This window comes from Schistocerca gregaria, chromosome X (genome assembly GCF_023897955.1).
Source record: "Schistocerca gregaria isolate iqSchGreg1 chromosome X, iqSchGreg1.2, whole genome shotgun sequence".
In the NCBI taxonomy this organism is placed as follows: domain Eukaryota; kingdom Metazoa; phylum Arthropoda; class Insecta; order Orthoptera; family Acrididae; genus Schistocerca; species Schistocerca gregaria.
Window position 1 is genome coordinate 815,921,998 of NC_064931.1, and position 20,779 is coordinate 815,942,776.

Below are 20,779 nucleotides of genomic sequence, written 5' to 3' on the forward strand. Positions count from 1 at the left end.
TGGCAGGATGTGAGTGTGGCTAATGCCCGGTGAACGTCATCTGCCAGCGTGTGTAGTGCCAACAGTAAAATTCGCAGGTTCAGTTGGCTCAAATGGCTCTGAGCACTATGGGACATAACATCTGAGATCATCAGTTCCCTAGACTTAGAATTACTTAAACATAACTAACCTAAGGACATCACACACTTCCATTCCCGAGGCAGGATTCGAACCTGCGACCGTAGCAGCAGCGCGGTTCCGGACTGAAGCGCCTAGAACCGCTCGGTCACAACGGCCGGCGTAAAATTCGGAGGAGGTGGTGTTATGGTGTAGTCGTGTTTTTCATGGAGGGGGCTTGCATCACTTGTCGTTTTGCGTGGCACTATCACAACACAGGCCTACATTGATGTTTTAAGGCTGGCCGCGGTGGTCTTGCGGTTCTAGGCGATGCAGTCCGGAACCGCGGGACTGCTACGGCCGCAGGTTCGAATCCTGCCTGGGGCATGGATGTGTGTGATGTCCTTAGGTTAGTTAGGTTTAAGTAGTTCTAAGTTCTAGGGGACTGATGACCTAAGATGTTAAGTCCCATAGTGCTCAGAGCCATTTGAACCAATTGATGTTTTAAGTACTTTCTTGTTCCCACTGTTGAAGAGCAATTCGGGTACGGCGATTGCATCTTTCAACACAATAGAGCACCTGTTCATAATGCACGACCTGTGGCCGAGTGGTTACACGACAATAACATCCCTGTAATGGACTGGCCTGCACAGAGTCCTGACCTGAATTCTATGGAACATCTTTAGGATGTTTTGGAACGCCGACTTCGTGCCAGGCCTCACCGATCGGCATCGATACCTCCCCGCAGTGCAGCACTCCGTGAAGAATGGGCTGCCGTTCCCCAAGAAACCTTCCAGCACCTGATCCAACGTATGCTTGCGAGAGTAGAAGATATCATCAAGGCTAAGGGTGGACCAACACCATATTAAATTCCAGCATTGCCGATGGAGGGTGCGACGAACTTGTTAGTCATTTTCAGCTAGGTTTCCAGATACTTTTGATCACATAGTGTATTAGACGATCCCTGTGAGGCATGCATGTCACGACAATTGTCGGAATTTTTTATTTCCCTCACAGTTACTTTCGAAGTTTCAGGTGACTATTTTACTTTGTTGTTGTTAACATCAGTCGCACCACCAAGTGTTGGAATGGACTTTTTTCATGCACTACATTAAAAAAAAATCGTGCGTATTAGCATCAAGCTTTATGAAGCCTCTATCTGTCAGTCCTTGCTGGTAACGTAAAAGTTCAAACTAATATTTATTACGATCCAGAACACCACGCTCTATTTCGGTTTGAGTATTACCACAGGCTGTCGGCGCAAATACATTCTTAGCACATTTTTTCTTCGCATTTTTAGTTGGTTACTGTAACACCGTTCGTTGTAAACAAACGTCCATTTGCAGACTTTTGTAGAACAAAGCATCTTGTCAATATTTTAGAGCTCATATCAGAGAACGTCAACAAATTTATTGTGTAATACAGGAAAGTAATATTTGTTGTGGAGTAGAAACAGTTTCCTTGTTAGATATGTTATTTGATTTCGCTGTTCCGTTCAGTTTAATATTGTGGGTCTATGAAGCGCTTGTTATTTGTTAAGTTGGCCATGAAAGGCATTCAGCCCGAATCCTTGAATAATTCTGCGAAAATGTCATACGATTACTTTTTGTTATACCTTCAAACACATGTTGACTGTCATAGATGAAAGTTTGCTGACGATTTTTTCTTGTATGGCGTAATGTGTTTAATTTTTAACTGTTTGCACCTGACAGGGAAAACTAATCTTATACCTCCTAATTTGTAGTCTATATTCTTATTAGTTCAGTGACTTGTCTTCTGAACAAGCTTCAAACCCGAAATATCTAGGTGTCTCGATAGGCTTTACGTTCTCTATATCAACTTCATGTATTGTTGCGAATGTGAGATGTTTCAACAATACTATGAAAAGGATGGATTGTTATTCACCATATATAGAGGAGACACCGAGTCCAGACAGATGCAACAAAAAGACTGCTATGCATTTGAACTTTCGGCTAAGGCTTTCTACAAAAGTAGAAGAGGCACATTCACAAAAACACATTTCACATGTACATGACCAGTGACTGTGGCCACTGAGGCTGGACTGCACACAGCAACTACGCTTGTTGGGAGAAGCAATCTGTGGGTGGTAGGGTTAAGGAGGCTGGGACAGGGAGAGGAAGGGATAGCAGGGTAGTGGTGGGGGAAGGCTTAATGATGCTTGTGAAAGCAAGGGAGGGGTGCTTGGTGCAGTTGGGAGGGGGGGGGGGGGGGTTAGAGGGGTCGAGGGGTGAGAGGAGAAATAGATCTCCAATGCCTTGTCTCTTCAGTCCTCTGCCACCTCCCTCATTCTTCTCACCTATCCACGACGGAGTTCTCCCCTCATGAGTCAATAACACCCAGAACTGGAGCAACTGAATCACATTCTCTGCCAGGGTTTCGACTACCTCTCGTCATGCCCTGAAATGAGGGATATCCTACCCACTATCCTTTCCACCCCTCCCACAGTGGTATTCCACTACCTACCACACATATGCAATATCGTTGTCCATCCCTACTCTACACCTGATCCCAACCCCTTGCGCCATGCCTCATATCCCTTCAATAGACCTAGATGCAAGACCTATCTGATACATCATCCCACAACCACCTACTTCAGTTCAGTCACAGGTATCACCTATTCCTTCAAAGCAGTCGTGTGACCTACAAACTAAGCTGCAGCCACTGTGCTGCTTTCTATGTGACCATGACACCCAACAAGTTGTCTGTCCACATGAACCAGCACAAACTGTGGCCAAGACATAGATGAACCACACAGTTGCTGAAGTTGCTGCCCAATACAATGTGCTTCACTTTAATGACTGCACCATCTGGAACCTTCCTACCAACACCAGCTTTTCTGAACTGACCAGGTGGGAACTCTCTCTGCAATTTATCCTGTATTCCTACAACACCCTGGCCTCAACATTTGCTAGTCCCTATCCTTCACCCACCATACCCTTTCCTGCTCCCACTTTAGTACTACACAACCCTCTATTCCTCCAATGCACCCAATAGTCTTTTTCCCTTCTCTACTGCTTTCCCTTCCCGCTGCTCCCCCCTACCCACAATTCCTCAAACCTCCTGAATTCATCCGGCAGCCTTACCTTGCCCCCATAAGCAGCACTACACCATCCCTCACCTCTACCCTGCTATCCCATCTCCTCTCTGCCCCAGCCTCCTCCTCCTCCCCCCCCCCCCCCCCGCCCCACATACACAGATTGCTTCTCCCATCAGATCCACTTGATCTGTGTGGTCTGGCTTCAGCGGCCAAAGGCAGTGCTCATATTTATGTGCATTGTGCTTGTGTGTGTGTGTGTGTGTGTGTGTGTGTGTGTGTGTGCACTTTCTACTTTAGAAGAAGACATTTTGACTGAAAGCTCAGATGTATAGCAGTCTTTATGTTGTGCCTGCCAACAACTCAGTGACTCCTCTGTATGGTGGGTATAAATCTGTCCTTTACATAAAATTGTCGCTATTCCATCCTGGGTTTTCCACTGTTTAACGTGAGATGTGTTTATGACGAAATGTGAACATGCGCACCATCTCTCTATAGAACAACATTTCTGATTAGCTCTAAACACCAATAGCTGGCAGCAAGTATCATGATTGAGTGGGAGCTAGAATTGTAACAACCAGAGACGCTCATTGGATATTGGATTACTTATATTTACGGTAATATATTGTGTAAATTTGCAATGAAAATATTGTTTTGCAAGTTTTGTTATTTATAAATTAGGTGTTTTGATTGTTACATGAAAGAGATAACTTTTTAAATACACTGCCAGAAAAACATCACAGCACCCAAAAATAATTAATGAAGAGTAATGAAATTCTGGGAATACATTTGTCTAGGTAACATATTTAAGTAATTAACATTGCAAGCCCACACACCCCCTGGAATGCTGTTCAAGAATTGGAGCACAACACATCGAATCATAAGACTGGCGTACAAATTTGCAGTATTTGCAGTCAGGGTGAGTGGGACAATCACTAGACAGCTTCCTTTTGTCGTACGAACTCGCACTCTGGGCCATAGCTCCAGTTTTAGGTCCTGTGTGTCTAGAACACCGATAGGTTGGTTGCAGGCCCTCAACTGGCCTAAAACACAGTCGTCCTTCGCTCTGCCCTCCAATGAGCTCTCGCTTGCATTGGAGTCGCAAATGGCGGTGGGCTGGAGTCAGTGGCATGCACGCTACAGGGCGTTTTTCTCGGAGCTGTCCTAGAAGTAATCGATTTGTGACAGTTCGTTGTGTCACTGTGGTGCCAACTGCTGTTGCAAAATGCTGCTGCAGATGCAGTACGATAGGTCAAAGCCATATGTCGAACATGATGATCTTCCCTCTCGATAATGCCACCTTATATTATCGTGAACACCGCTGCCGTCAATCATGTACAGTGGTTACATTCCTGCCACGTCTTTGTGCGGTATCATAGAAGGAACATCCATCTTTTCGCAGCCCTATTACACGACTTCGTTCAAGCTCAGTGAGGTGCCGATAATGGCGTCTTTGTCGCCTTAGAGGCATTCTTGGCTACTATCAACTCATCACGTCGAATCTTAAGAGGTAACTAACGCTCACGACTATTACAGAGTGTAACCTTCTTAGTACCCTCATAGCTGCGCTACCAGCGCCATTCTTATGGCGACTGGCGTGAAATTTGAATAGACATCATCGTTCATATGTAGAAACACGCCTACCAACTTTCGTTACGTCGCACAGCTCTTTCTTGGGGTTGTGATTTTTTTCCGTCAGTGTACCTTGGTTTGGATAAAATCGAACACACACTGCTGGAGAATAGGGAGGATGTGAAACGAGTTGGAATCCTATTTCCATTAATTTTGCGACCACAACTGCTGAGGTGAGTGCTGGTACATTGTCGTGATGAAAAAGGACTTTTTTTGCTGTCCAATCGCCGGCGTTTTTCTTGCAGCTCGGTTTTCAAACGGTCCAATAACGATGAATAATATGCACCTGTAATAGTTTTACCATTTTCCAGATAGTCGATGAGGATTATCCCTTGCGAATCCCAAAAGACAGTCGCCATAACCTTTCCGGCCGAAGGAATGGTCTTCGCCTTTTTTGGTGCAGATTCTCCCTTGGTAATCCGTTGTTGAGATTTTTATTTGGTCTCAGGATTATAGTAATGTATCCAAGTTTCATCCACAGTGACGAAACGATGCTTAAAGTCCTGCGGATTCTTCATGAACAGCTGCAAACTATTCTTGCAATACTTCACACGGTTCCGTTTTTGGTCAAGCGTGAGCAATCGCGAAACCCATCTTGCGGATAGCTTTCTCATGTCCAAATGTTTATGCAAAATATTATGTACCCGTTCACCCGAGATGCCCACAACACTAGTAATCTCACGCACCTTAACTCTTCTGTCATCCATCATCATATCATGAATTTTATCAATGATTTCTGGAGTCATAACCTCCACAGGGCGCCCAGAACGTTAAGCACCACTTGTACCCCTATAGCCACTCCGAAAATTTTGAAACCACTTAGAAACTGTTGTAATCGAAGGTGCAGAGTCACCGTAATGTTTGTCAAGCTTCTCTTTAGTCCCCTGAGGCGTTTTGCCTTTCATAAAGTAATCTTTAATCACCCCTCGATATTCTTTTTCGTTCATTTTTTGACAATCACGCGACTTCCTTGATTCACACGGATGCCAAACACAAAGAAATAGATCAATATGGCTGAAACTTGGTGTGCGTTCTTTCCAAAGATGCTACTAACTAAAAATGACCTCGATACGCATTGGTGGTGCCGTTTCTCGGGTTTTGCACGGACTTTTCAAACGAATCTCGTATTTAATTCAAAATACATTTACATTAATTTAAGTTCAGGATCTTCTAAGTTCTGAATGGAAACTGTTATTCCAAGTTTGTTTCTAACGAAATTCCGGTACGACTTTTCGTACCGTCGACCCTAATGATATCACATTAATATGCTTCCCTCTATTTCCGCTTACGTTGTTTCAAGATATGATATCGGTATGTTTTTAGATCATGCAAGGCAGCGACAGTGGCCACGTTCATGCGGGTAAATCCAAAGAGTGGCACAAAAAAGTCTTCCCATCCTGCTAGAGACATATTCATTAATATGAAGTTAGTGTCAAGAACTTTCATTACCAGTGTATTACTGAAAGGTTTAAACACAAATTTTAGGCAGCAATAAATGACGCAAATTAAAAGTGCACTTCTGTGTGCAGATGAGAATATTTGTTGATATCTTAGCTACAGGTAACAAGAAGCATAACAACAGATTATGTTTGTAACGTTGTTCACGTCATACCTTCTGCCAGCTTTCCGGAATACGGGCGTCGTACATAGCATCCAGCGACTGACGAAGTCCCTGGCTCATGACGATCGTTCCATCAATAGCAAGCTTCAGGTCACATAGCGTTGTCTGCACTGTACGAATGACGCGCTGGATGCGGTCTATTTCTTGACGGAGGAATATGTTCATGGGCAGAAGCGCACCCATTCTCTGTAATGCTTCTTTCACCTGCAAAGTAACAAACATCAACTTCACAATTATCTTCATTACTGTCACTACGTACAGTCCACAGTGTAGCAGCAATACAAAGTAGATACGTGTAGACACCGTCACCTTAATTTACTACGAAATAATCCAAGTCACTGTAGAAAGAAAAGACAAACCTTTGAGAATTGCGTTGAAGATAAAGTTGTTGTCCATCAAAAGTAAAAAAACAAATCCTAAGGAACGTAATTTCACTTTTTCGTAAACATTAAACTCGTATAGGAGGTAATCCAAGTGACAAAAATTTAGTGTATGGCGATGTTCTCTCAATATAATTACAGTACGAATTTTTATGACGATGTGGATTTAGCGCGGTTATATATATTGAATCTCTGAAAAGCAATAAATACACACCTATTTCTTTACTAGTTAGTTGCTACTAACTTTTGTGGATGGATGGAAGAATTAGATTTGCCGCGCGGAATGGCAACGCGGTTAGAGGCGCTATGTCACAGATTGCGCGGCCCCTTCCGCCGGAGTTCGAGTCCTCCCCCGGGATGTGTGTGTGTGTGTTGTTCTTAGCATAAGTTACATTAAGTTAGTTTAAGTAGTCTGTAAGTCTAGGGACCGATGACCTCAGCAAAAAATTGTTCTGAGCACTATGGGATTTAACATCTGAGGTCATCAGTCCCCTAGAACTTAGAACTACTTAAACCTAACTAACTTAAGGACATCACATGCCCGAGGCAGGATTCGAACCTGCCACCGTAGCGGTCGCGCGGTTCCAGACTGTAGCGCCTAGAACCGCTCGGCCACCAGCGGCCGGCGATGACCTCAGCAGTTTGGTCACTTAGGAATTCACACACACTTGAGTATTTGAACAAGACTTAGATTTCTTGGAACCATAAATAAGCCGTTATATCACTGTTCGTCAAATGTTTCTGGGAACCATAAACAAGCCGTTATATCAATGTTCGTCAAAGTGTGTGTGGAACTCTTAGTTTTCTAGCTGCTGTGGTTTTGTATCTGTGCATTGATGAGAGCACCTTAACGTGATGATTCAGTGGATAGTCGTATAACATGTCAGAACTACACTTGTTCTGCGAGTTCGAAATTATAGTAGAAATGCAAAATCTACTATGTGAAGTATCGTTGAGTTGATGCATACAACCGAAGGTCTATAGCGCTAGTGCTAGTCGGATGTTCAATTCTGTCCTTTCTGGAGACAGAATAACATCAACATGTATTTCATTCCTTTGAAACCATCAGGATGTCCGCCCCCGGTAGTTGAATCGTCAGCGTGACGGATTGTCAATCCTCTGGGCCCAGGTTCGATTCCCTGCTCGGTCGGGGAATTTTCTCCGCCCAGGGACTGGGTGTTGTGCTGTCCTCGTCATTATCCTCTCATCCTCACCCACTTCATGTCGCCGAAGTGGCGTCAAATAGAAAGACTGGCACTCAGCGAACTGCCTGCCGGCGAGGGGTCCTAGCCATACGATTAAATAAATAAACCATCAGGCGTTTGTCCAGTCCATGCAACACATAATCACGACACTATATTGGGTGTGAAAACAGGTGGACCGATATGGCGGAATTCAATATTCTCGGTACAATATTCATTTTTAAAAAGCATAAGATCACACTTAGAAAGTGGGTTTGCAATTATTTAGGTGCAAATTTAATTGATATCGGTACTATATTCGCTATTTGCAACGCAAAACTCAGTGATGAGGTACAATATTCGTTTCGAAAGCATCTGGATAGGAAGGTTTACACTACTGTAGATCCAAATTTTCAGTGATTTCAGTACAATATTCGATGTTTTCAATATTGTTTCGATGTCTTTCTAATTGACGTAGTGTGGCGGGGTCTTTTAGTACAATATTCGTTGTAACTAGCTTAAGATCATACCTGCAGAGTCAGTTTACACTTGTTTAGGTGGAGATTTAATTGACTTTGGCACAATATTCGATGATTTCACCATAAAATTGACGAAAAAATTCAGTTATTTGCTGTATGTATGGCGCCTGTCTCCATTTTTACGGTAGCAAGACACATCTGAATTACACGCAACGGTGAGTACTGCATGCTTCAAACGCTAGAGATTCTGAAATAGATGCATGGTGACGGTATTGTTGATGGCGAAAGCGTGCTGAGATGTTCGTAACTCTGTGGATATTTCCGCCTAGTGTTTCTCCTGACAACTGCATAAAAACAAGCAGTATGCATGTCACTGCATCATTCGAGGCTAAGATGCGATGTCGTTCATTCTAACTCTAAAAGAACGTTAGTCGAAATTAAAAGTGAATTACTTTCCTCCTGTAAATCTGAGCAGGTGGAAGTGGAGTATAGCACTGATCGGCCTGGAAACACTCAACAGCGTAGCTAATGTTACTGAGATAAATAATAAACTGCATGTAAGGAGTAGGGATGTCGTCGTAATACCTCCTGGCATGTACGACACTGACGATCTAAATGGGCACATAAAACAATTTATAATAGGATTTCAGCTATATGCAAACGATGATACGTTTAAAACAGAGTAAAACCACCGAAGAGATAGTGGATTATAGCGACAAACGTTCAACAGGATCGCCACAAATTTTGTCGAGGGGACAAGCGCTGCAGCATAATACTGATAAAATTTACGAGTCAAATCAACGAGTGGACACACTACCAGTCAATACGATTCGTGTAAAGTGTAATATCATGACGAACTCGTACCTTAACGACAGATTAGTCCATATTATGTATGCATTCTTTTATAGAGCGGGCTCAAATGGCTCTGAGCACTATGGGACTTAACATCTGTGGTCATCAGTCCCCGAGAACTTAGAACTACTTAAACCTAACTAACCAAAGGACATCACACACATCCATGCCCTAAGCAGGATTCGAACCTGCGACCGTAGCGGTCACGCGGTTCCAGACTGAAGCGCCTAGAACCGCACGGCCACACCGGCCGGCTATAGAGTGGGCCCTGGTTGTAAAATTGCACAGATTCCCATAATGTAATATATCTTCCTGTGATTGTTCAGGTATTAGATCATCTCGAGCTGGATATCGTAGCTCAGAATGCGAAGGCAGTTGATCTTCTCGGTGGAAAAATTATAGTGTGTCTTCATCTGAAGCAAAATTATGGATATTAAGTATAAATATGGCTTACATAATCATCAGAAGACCACTTTGTACGGAAAGCAGAACGCGATTACACGCGAGAATTACGAGTATATTAAATCCATCGGACTGAAACCTTGCAATGACATCACTCAAAGTAACGAATCCAGTTCAATAAGATGAGCGTATCATGAGGCAGGAGTATCGTTCCCACTAACCTTCTGCCTCAGAAATGTTTAATAATAATGATAAGGTATGAATTATTATTCAGCATCAACAAGTACTGACACTTCCAAGCGAGAGCTTCCTATATTTGGAGGGGATATTTACACCTAAGAAAGCCACCGCCAACCTGTAAATTCACGCCTTACAAGTGATGCATTCTCCTTGCTGTTTCAATAAATAAAATGTGAGCTTAACTGAGTTGAAATAACCTCACCAGAAAGATGGGGATCACATCCACGCTCATGGCATACGCCTCTGCAACAACATCGGCTCTGAATGCTCTACAAAATGCAGGGTGATTCGTATACGGATCGATAGATAACTTCTTAAGTGCATGCCTCCGCTCACGGGTCTCTTTGAAGACAGCAATCGAATTCTGATGACCGCTAAGCAAGAGCTGATTCTAATTCGAAGACCCACAGATAACAAGTCGGACATTCTAACATAGGGAGAAGAAGAGCATAAAATTGTGCTGGATGATTTGATGTGGAAAGTACCACACCTATCTTTTTTTAAAATTGTGTTTGTTTATTCACTTCCTATTTTCCACCTCCTCACTTACAGATTTTAGGTGATTATTTAACTTACTCTCCCCACTGCACTCATCATAAAGAAGAAGAATTTATATCATATAATTTGTAAATCAGTTTCTTTGGAACTCCTAGCTTGATGATGATTGGTGTTGGTATCATTTTCTCTGGGCATAATGGCAGACTGGAGTGACGTTCCTGGATATTCAGGGTCTAATTCGCGTCTGGTATGCTCATTGCGTCAAAACTGTCCATAGACAGCCATGGAAAATCAGAGAGTGGGAAGTAACTGAATCATTCCCCAGCTGTAGAGACTATTTACGTTGAGATATACAGTACGATTTATGTTATTTTCGTCATAATCAGCCATGGACCGATTGTTTACAACATTATGTGTATGTGACCAATAACAATATCACATTTGATGCCACACTAAACAAATTGTAATTGTTATATGTCTGTTATAAATTACAATTTTAAATTAGTAGTATCCAACAAGGCATCCCACGCTAAACTGGGTGAAGTTACATAATGGGCTGGATCCAGTTTGTACATTTTAAGACAGCTTGTGTGCAAATTTCCCTCACATGAACCATTGACCTTGCCGTTGGTGGGGAGGCTTACATGCCTCAGCAATACAGATAGCCGTACCGTAGGTGCAACCAGAACGGAGGTGTATCTGTTGAGAGGCCAGACAAACGTGTGGTTCCTGAAGAGGGGCAACGAAGAGGGGCAACAGCCTTTCCAGTAGTTGCAGGGGCAAGAGTCTGGATGACTGACTGATCTAGCCTTGTAACACTAACCAAAACGGCACGGCCTTGCTGTGCTGGTACTGCGAACGGCTGAAAGCAAGGGGAAACTACAGCCGTAATTTTTCCCGAGGGCATGCAGCTTTACTGTATGGTTAAATGATGATGGCGTCCTCTTGGGTAAAATATTCCGCAGGTAAAATAGTCCCCCATTCGAATCTCCGGTAGGGGACTACTCAGGAGGACGTTGTTATCAGGAGAAAGGAAACTGGCGTTCTACGGATCGGAGCGTGGAATGTCAGATCCCTTAATCGGGCAGGTAGGTTAGAAACTTTAAAAAGGGAAATGGATAGGTTAAAGTTAGATATAGTCTGGTCAGGTGACTACAGGGTTATAAACACAAAATCAAATAGGGGTAATGCAGGAGTAGGTTTAATAATGAATAGGAAAACAGGAATGCGGGTAAGCTACTACAAACAGCACAGTGAACGCATTATTGTGGCAAAGATGGATACTAAGCCCACGCCTACCACAGTAATAAAAGTTTATATGCCAACTAGTTCCGCAGATGACGAAAGGATTGAGGAAATGTAAGACGAGATAAAAGAAATTATTCAGATAGTGAAGGGAGACGAAAATTTAATTGTCATGGGTGACTGGAACTCGATAGCAGGAAAAGTAAGAGAAGGATACGTAGTAGGTGAATATGGAATGGGAGAAAGAAATGAAAGAGGAAGCAGCCTGGTAGAATTTTGCACAGAGGTTAACTTAATCACAGCTAACACTAGGTTCAAGAATCATGAAAGAAGGTTGTATACATGGAGGAAGCCTGGAGATACTGGAAGGTCTCAGATAGATTATATAATGGTAAGACAGAGATTCAGGAACCAGGTTTGAAATTGTAAGACGTTTCCAGGGGCAGATGTGGACTCTGACCACAATCTATGGGTTATGAACTGTAGATTAAAACTGAAGAAACTGCAAAAAGGTGGGTATTTGAGGAGATGGGACCTGAATAAAGTGAAAGAACCAGAGGTTGTAGCGAGCTTCAGGGAGTGCATTATGGAACGATTGACAAGAATGGGGGAAAGAAATACAGTAGAAGAAGAGGGATGAAATAGTGAAGGCAGCAGAGGATCAAGTAGGTAAAAAGACGAGGGCTAGTAGAAATCCTTGGGTAACAGAAGAAATATTGAATTTAATTGATGAAAGGAGAAAATATAAAAATGCAGTAAATGAAGCAGGCAAAAAGGAATACAAATGTCTCAAAAATGAGATCGACAGGAAGTGCAAAATGGCCAAGCAGGGATGGCTAGAGGACAAATATAAGGATGTAGAGGCGCATATCACTAGGGGTAAGATAGATACTGTCTACAGGAAAATTAAAGAGACCTTTGGAGAAAAGAGAACCACTTGCATGAATATCAAGAGCTCAGGTGGAAACCCAGTTCTAAGCAAAGAAGGGAAAGCAGAAACGTGGAAGGAGTATATAGAGGGTCTATATAAGGGCGATGTTCTTGAGGACAATATTACAGAAATGGAAAAGAATGTAGATGAAGATGAAATAGGAGATATGATACTGCTTGAAGAGTTTGACAGAGCACTGGAAGGTCTAAGTCGAAACAAGGCCCCCGGAGTAGACAACATTCCATTAGAACTACTGACAGCCTTGGGAGAGTCAAGCCTACCAAAACTTTATCATCTAGTGAGCAAGATGTATGAGACAGGCGAAATACCCTCAGACTTCTAGAAGAGTATAATAATTAGGATCTCAAAGAAAGAAGGTGTTGACAGATGTGAAAATTACCTAACCATCAGTTTAAAAAACAACGGCTCCATAATACTAGCACGAATTCTTTACAGACGAATGGAAAAACTGGTAGAAGCCGATCTTGGGGAAAATCGGTTTGGGTTCCGTAGAAATGTTGGAACACGTGAGGCAATACTGACCCTACGACTTATCTTAGAAAACATTAAGGAAAGACAAACCTTCGTTTCTAGCATTTGTAGACTTAGACAAAGCTTTTGACAATGTTAAGTGGAATACTCTCTATAAAATTCTGAAGGTAGCAGGGGTAAAATACAGGGAGCGAAAGGCTATTTAAAATTTGCACAGAAACCAGCTGGCAGTTATAAGAGTCGAGGGACATAAAAGGGAAGCAGTGGTTGAGAAGGGAGTGGGACAGGGTTGTAGCCTCTCCTCGATGTTATTCAATCTGTATATTGAGCAAGCAGTACAGCAAACAAAAGAAAAATTCGGAGTAGGAATTAAAATCCATGGAGAAGAAATAAAAACTTTGAGGTTCGCCGATGACATCGTAATTCTGTCACAGACAGCAAAGGACTTGGAAGAGCAGCTGAACGGAATGGACAGGGTCTTGAAAGGAGGATATTAGATGATCATCAACAGAAGCAAAAAGAGGATAATGGAATGTAGTCGAATTAATTCGGGTGATGCTGTGGGAATTAGATTAGGAAATGAGAGGCTTAAAGTAGTAAACGAGTTTTGCTATTTGGGGAGCTAAATACCTGATGATGGTCGAAGTAGAGAGGATATAAAATGTAGACTGGCAATGGCAAGGAAAGCGTTTCTGAAGAAGAGAAATTTGTTAACATTGAGTATAGATTTAAGTGTCAGGAAGTCGTTTCTGAAAGAATTTGTATGGAGTGTAGCCATGTATGGAAGTGAAACGTGGACGATAAATAGTTTAGAAATAAGAGAATAGAAGCTTTCGAAATGTGGTGCTACAGAAAAATGCTGAAGATTAGATGGGTAGATCATATAAATAATGAGGAGATATTCAATAGAATTAGAGAGAAGGGAAATTTGTGGCACAACTTGACTAGGAGAAGGGATCGGTTGGTGGGATATATTCTGAGGCATCAAGGGATCACCAATTTAGTGTTGGAGGGCAGCGTGTAGAGTAAAAGTCGTAGAGAGAGACCAAGAGATTAATACACTAAACAGATACAGGAGGATGTAGGTTGCAGTAGGTACTGGGAGATTATGAAGCTTGCACAGGAAAGAGTAGCATGAAGAGCTGCATCAAATCAGTCTCAGGACTGAAGACCACAACAACCACAACAACAGGTTAATAGTAACACAAATATAATTCGTAGTAATCTCCTAAGGTCTTGCATTCAAACACCATACCGTGCATACTATTTGGTATTTATATTGTTCGGTAGTAGTTTTACCAGACAGCAAGCTGTTTAATGCTTCAGTTGATGGCAACTGTTCATCTACAAAACAGATTTTCGATTACATACTCATATAGAAAGGCACCTTCATCCGAGAAACAGATTTGGCAGTTACATACTCATATGTGAACACACTTTTCTTATTAATCAAATTAAATTGTTCACTATTGGGGAATTACTTTCTTGTTACTTTCAATCCATCAGGTTTTAAATATGATACATATTTTTCCAGAGAACATGCCAGAGAGTTCACGGAGTCTATAAATAGAAATTTTATATCGCAATGACGTTCCACTGAGGTAGATTTAGTAAATATTTTATATCTTTCCATATTTGTCTAAATCACAAAAAATCGTGGTTGTATTTATTTTCAGCCATTTTATTGTGCCCAGTTTCTTCCACTTGCTCACATAAGTTCATACTAATAAAGTGAGCATTGTAATTTGTTAGCTTGTGCAATACAATAGAAATTGTAATTTTAGGTTCAGAATTTAAATTACAGCTGTCATGTCTAGGTCCTAGAAATCTGCCTGTAAACTGAGAATTATCTTTGTGTTTATCATTAGTTTCCTTGAAGCGTTCGTCACAAATATGGCAAGTGGCTGCTGCTCTAAATGCTACTTCCACAGCAAGTAATTTTTATGCACTCAGCTATCATAAAAAGCTGTTTTCTGAGCTATTCCACACAGTGAGTACCTTGATACAGATGATAGTCTGAACAATTCTCACTGTACCTACAATACACGTGGAAAAAAATAATATATGATCTGTGCACATGCGTGTCGTCATTTACACCTAGTCGTAGCAAGCATTCAGTGTCTAAATATATGACATATGGTAGATTTTTTCCCCTTCTTTAACCATCCACTTATGCTAGGCACATGAACAGAGACATTTTTGTTGTTCTTGTCAAATATATCCATGTGTTTCAGACTTCTAGGAAATGAAATGTCTGTAAAGGTTAGTGCACCTGGAAAAGGAAGATAATTAGACAAACGGCTCACATGGTGTTTCTCATGTTACAAAACAATTATAACTGACTTTTTGAAACAATAATTATAGTTGTTTAAGTCGACATTTATCATGGCATGTTTGTCTGTAATCACTTTTGGAATTTTCAATGGATAAAAGTAATTTTGAAGCAAAGTTTCAAAATTTATTTTAATGCCCATCTGGAATCACAAACCTGAAAAGTTTCCAAATTTTTTAATAGACAGTCTGTGACACTGGTTGAATACAGACAGTGATACTGGAGAACTGAGACATCTCCATTTACGAGCTGTTAGTGAAAAAGAGGAGGTGGCACAGACAGTTCAGTAATATATAGCTGTTTGTGTCGTGAAATTGAAATCTGTAATGAAACACCCCAGCTGCACTTGCAGGCAGTAACTTACACTGACCTAGCATGGCTTTCACAGATGCGACTATTCTGCAATGCTGAGCTAGCAAGGTCTTCACAGATGTAACTAACTGCTACAGGACAGGGGCTGGAAACACTGCAGCAACATCAACACTGTGTTTTGGACAGTGGAAAAGTGTTATTTATGAGTTAATTTCCGTAAAATTAAGTGTGGTGTGTCTTTGTATGCATCCCACCAACACATGAAAATGCAGTTGAGAACGGATGTTTGAATGCTAGCTATGAAGAGATACCTATATCCAATAATTTAGGGAGAGTATTAAATAACACAATAATGTAGACATTAAGAACTAAATAAAGAGTGCCCACTGACAGTGACATAAAGGTGCTGAAACGTTTGTGGGTTTATATGTAAAAACAATTGTTTGCGTAACAGGTGGACCTTATATCCAGCAGTCATCTTTTTACTTCATGTCTCATAGCTACAGATCTGCAGTAGCAATGTCAATGAAAGAATCAATAAACGGAGATGATGAAACTAGAAATTTACAAGATGGTTATCTTTATCGCGAGGATTTCTTAGTTGAGTGCTTGTGAGGTGTAACATCGTGTTTGTGTTGTTACAGATAATTATCAATCTGAAACGAAGTTACAGGGTTGAGCTTACTGTTTGTAAATAGTCCTACGAATCGTAAAATTGACATCAGATAGATGGCCCACCATCAGAAGTGTCTTGATGACCTCTCTGTACAAGTCACTATCGAAAGGTTTGGGATTTAACTCAGCATATCAGCACATGGCCTGGTGATCAGAAACTGTAAATAGACACCTCTAAGTCCCTAGCCAACCAAATATTGATGACTGGAATTTCTTCTATCATCAGGATTCGAACCAACTACCCAGAGGCCAAGCGCCAAACTTCTGCCAGCGAGAAGGATTTGTTTTAAGTAGAGATAAAATGGTATGAATTACATGCAGTTAGCACTAGTAGGGTAAGGTGGGTTCCAAGACAATGGTGCCCACTGTCTTAGTAAGCAAAAGTCACCGATAAAGTAAGTCCCCTCCTCTCACCTCTTCATTCCTCGTAGAGAATGGCTTAAGTTGACTAATATTCTCAACATCCGTGGAATAACAGGAAACTGCAGTATAAATTTTCTCCTCCACATAGATGGAGGTGGGGGATTTGTGTAGAGTACAGCAAACACAGCTTTAAAGAATAAAAATATTGGTTTTTGCCATTTAATACGTTAGACAGGCTCTCACAAGGCCACACACACACACACACACACACACACACACACACACACACACACACACTCGAAGTCCATTTCATAGACAGAAATTCTTATAGTATGGTAAAGTAGTATTGGCAAAGGGCGATGTAACAATCTTACCTTTGTTTAATGTTAACATTAATACTTACATAGTAGCCTTCTTCTTGCACACAGCAGTCGTGGTCTGATGTATAGGGCATTTCGATAGTTATGTCCTGACACCATGTCTCTAGAACGTCTTGTCTTTACACTTTTAAAGCACGTAAATGTCTCATCATTCCAAAATCAAAATCTATACCTGGTACTTACATTAAATTCTTGATGCTTCTGTCACAGATTACAATTACTCTCTTTGTATAATGCGTTTCCCAAATAAATCTGTAAACTAATGTTGGTAAGGAATAATGGTATGTGACAGAATTAAATATGTTGCCATGCGATACACCCCAATACAGCATCGAGTTGCTTCTACCGTAGTGGTAACTCTGGTGTGCAAATCTCACAATGCCAAACATGTAACTGGGTGACACAGACACGTTGATCAACTGCAACTATAAAAACTTCTATCTATCTACACATTAAAGATGTAGGCTGTATATATGTAACACATAGAGATAATAATAATGTTCAAGGTACACACATACTGTGTGACAATTATTGAACTATATTAAATAAAATCCTGAATGGTTTGCGTTAGGACGTTCAAACTGCATGGCTGGCCACGGGGCATGATAGAAATTAGTATGGTTTGGTTTAGCGACGAAGCTCACTTTCATTTGGATGGGTTCGTCAATGAGCAAAATTGGCGCATTTGGGCGACTGAGAATCCGCATTTCTCTTCGCCCTCAATGGGTGACTATGTGGTGTGCAATTTCCAGTCACGGAATAATCGGTGCGATATTCCTTGATGGTATTGTGACTACCAAATGGTACGTGAAGATTTTGAAAGATGATTTCATTCCTATTATCCAACGTGATCCTTATTTCGACAAGATATGGTTCATGCAAGACGGAGCTTGACCCCATCGAAGCAGGAGAGTGTTGGATGTCCTGGAGGAGCACTTTGGGGACTCCATTCTGGCTCTGGGGTACCCAGAGGCCACTGACATGGGCCTCAATTGGCCGCCGTATTCTCCGTATCTGAACACATGCAACTCCTCTTCTGTGGGGCTATATTAAAGACAAGATGTATTGCAATAACCCCACAGCCATTGCTGAACTGCAAACAGTCGTTCAGGAGGTCAGCGACAGCATAGATGTTTCGACGCTTCAGCCGTTCTGCAAAATTTCGCTATTCGTCTGCGCTACATCATTGCCAATGACGGCAGGCATATCGATCATGTCATAATCTAAATCCGAATATCTGTAGTGACCTTTACATGTTGAATAAAGTGTATGCACACCGTTTTTTTCATATAGTTCAACAATTGTCACCCTGTAAGCATGCCAGTTTGGTGAGTTGGTTTCTCACAGCGGCCTCCCCAGGACCTCCCCTACTGGGCCTAATGGTGGTTGATCCACCTCTGGACGCTATCCTGGCTGTAATGCAGGTGGACACAATTCTGGCTGTTACCCCCCAGACCTAATGCTGGGGGATCCATCTCTGGATGCTACCCAGTATGTAACATGGGAGAACCCACCTCCAGCTGTTACCCCTGACCTGACTCTGATGGACCAACCTCCAGCTGTTAGCACAGATATGACACTGGTGGATCCACCTCCAGATGTTACACCGGCTGTAATGCACTTGGCTCCACCGTTGCTGCTAGCTCAGACCTAACACTGGTGGATCCAGTTCTGGATTCTCTCCTGGATGTAGTGCAAGTGGATCCACGCCGAGCAGTGTACCAAGCGTAACTCTTATGGGTCGACCGTAAACGACATCCTGGACCTAATGTGGGTGGACCCCCTTCTGAAAGCTATCCTGGACCTACCCTACACAGACCCCCTCCCCCCCCCCCCCCCCAAGAGAAACCAAAATACGAAAATAGCGTAATTGGGTCATATGTGTTTACAAAGGGGTTGAAGTCAATTCATCGAGATTATTATTATCTCCGACCATTACATGTGTACATCTTGGATCTTTCGTGTGTATACACTAAAGCAACAATAATGATTATCATTGTGCCTGTATGCCCTTGCTGCCCCTGTGCATCCTTCTTGCCTACCAGATCTTCCTCATTTCCTAATATTCTTAGCTGGTGCAGTCTCCTTAAATTTCCTCTCCCCAGAACTCATTATGTGAGAAAACATCTATTTTTTACACCTATAAATTCTTTATATATCTGCCACTATTATTATTACTATTATTATTATTATTAGTGTTATTTAGTTGTAGCAGTAGTAGTAGTAGTAGTAGTACTGACAATATTGACTTTATCTGTTCATAGTCAGTATTATTTACTCACTACTTTACTTCAGACACTTTTTAATACTATTTGTCACATTGTAATTGTTATTTCTTAGGTAACTATGATACAAAAAAGATGCTGTATGTATGAAACTGTGGTCCTATGTAAGAGAGGGCCTGATGGCCCTAATCGATCAGGTTAAATAAATAAATAAAAAAATAAAAACATATAGAAGTCTTGATAGCTGCAGTTGATTCGTGGGTGTGTATCAACTGGTTGCAAGTGCTTTGCGATGTGGGGATAGTACTCCAGAGGAACCAAGTGCACTAACTATGCCTGTAACTGCTCGATGTTGTATCATGATGTATTGCAAGGCAACAAATATAATTCTGTCGCATACCATTAGCATTCCTGGCCAACACTAGCAACTTGCTAACTGAACACTATACAGAGTTATTGGAATCTGATACAGAAGCTGCAGGACTATAATGTAAGTAATAGTTACAGATTTGGGATGATGACTATTGTATGTGCTTTAAAAGTGGAAGACAAGACGTTCTAAAGACGTGTCAGGATGTAAATGGAACAGGACTTTTGTGTACATGAGGAAGGCTATCAGGAGAGCAGGAACGTCACTGAAAAAAACGATAAAATTGTTACATCTCCACTGGCTAAAGATGGTGGTATTACCATACTATAAGAATTTCTAACTATGGAATCGATGGTGTGTGTGTGTGTGTGTGTGTGTGTGTGTGTGTGTGTGTGTGTGTGTGTGTGCACCTGTGTGAGCCTGTCTAGACGTATGAAATGTGCAACAAACAATACTTATATTTTTTAAACCAATGCATGCTGTACTCTATACCAATCCCCTCCCTCATTCCCATATGAGGTGGAGTAAATTTATTATGCAGATCCCTGTTTTTCCACAGTTGTTAAGAATATTAGCCAGCTTAAGCCATTTTCTACGAGGAACATTTATTATCTCACTCTAGGACCCTGTTAATGTGATATACTATGCATCAAAGTTTTCTGTCATAACGGGTAATACCTAAAGGAAGCCGGCTGCGGTGGCCGAGCGGTTCTAGGCGCTTCAGTCCAGAACCGCGCGACTGCTACAGTCGCAGGTTCGAATCCTGCCTCGCACATGGATGTGTGTGATGTCCTTAGGTTAGTTAGGTTTAAGTAGTTCTAAGTTCTAGGGGACTGATGACCTCAGCAGTTAAGTCCCATAGTGCTCAGAGCCACTTGAACCATTTTTGAACCTAAAGGAATTAACGTGTTGAGAAACCTGAAATCGTTTCTTAAAGCGCAACTTGCAAGATTACTGAAAAAGGGCGGCTGACAGGTGTAGTGTGGACATTTAACCGTAGTAGACAGGCCAAATATGG

At 41.7% G+C, this 20,779-nt stretch overlaps 1 protein-coding gene across 1 annotated transcript in view; it reads right to left on the reverse strand.

Moving 5' to 3' along the window:
• The window catches only part of LOC126298335 (dynein axonemal heavy chain 5), a gene marked incomplete at its 5' end in the record, with an annotated part of 791,472 nt that overhangs the window by 7,830 nt on the left and 762,863 nt on the right, over positions 1–20,779 (reverse strand). The window contains one exon of the mRNA XM_049989632.1: positions 6,396–6,608. Coding sequence (XP_049845589.1) covers positions 6,396–6,608 — 213 coding nt within the window. The remainder of the gene's footprint in view (positions 1–6,395; positions 6,609–20,779) is intronic.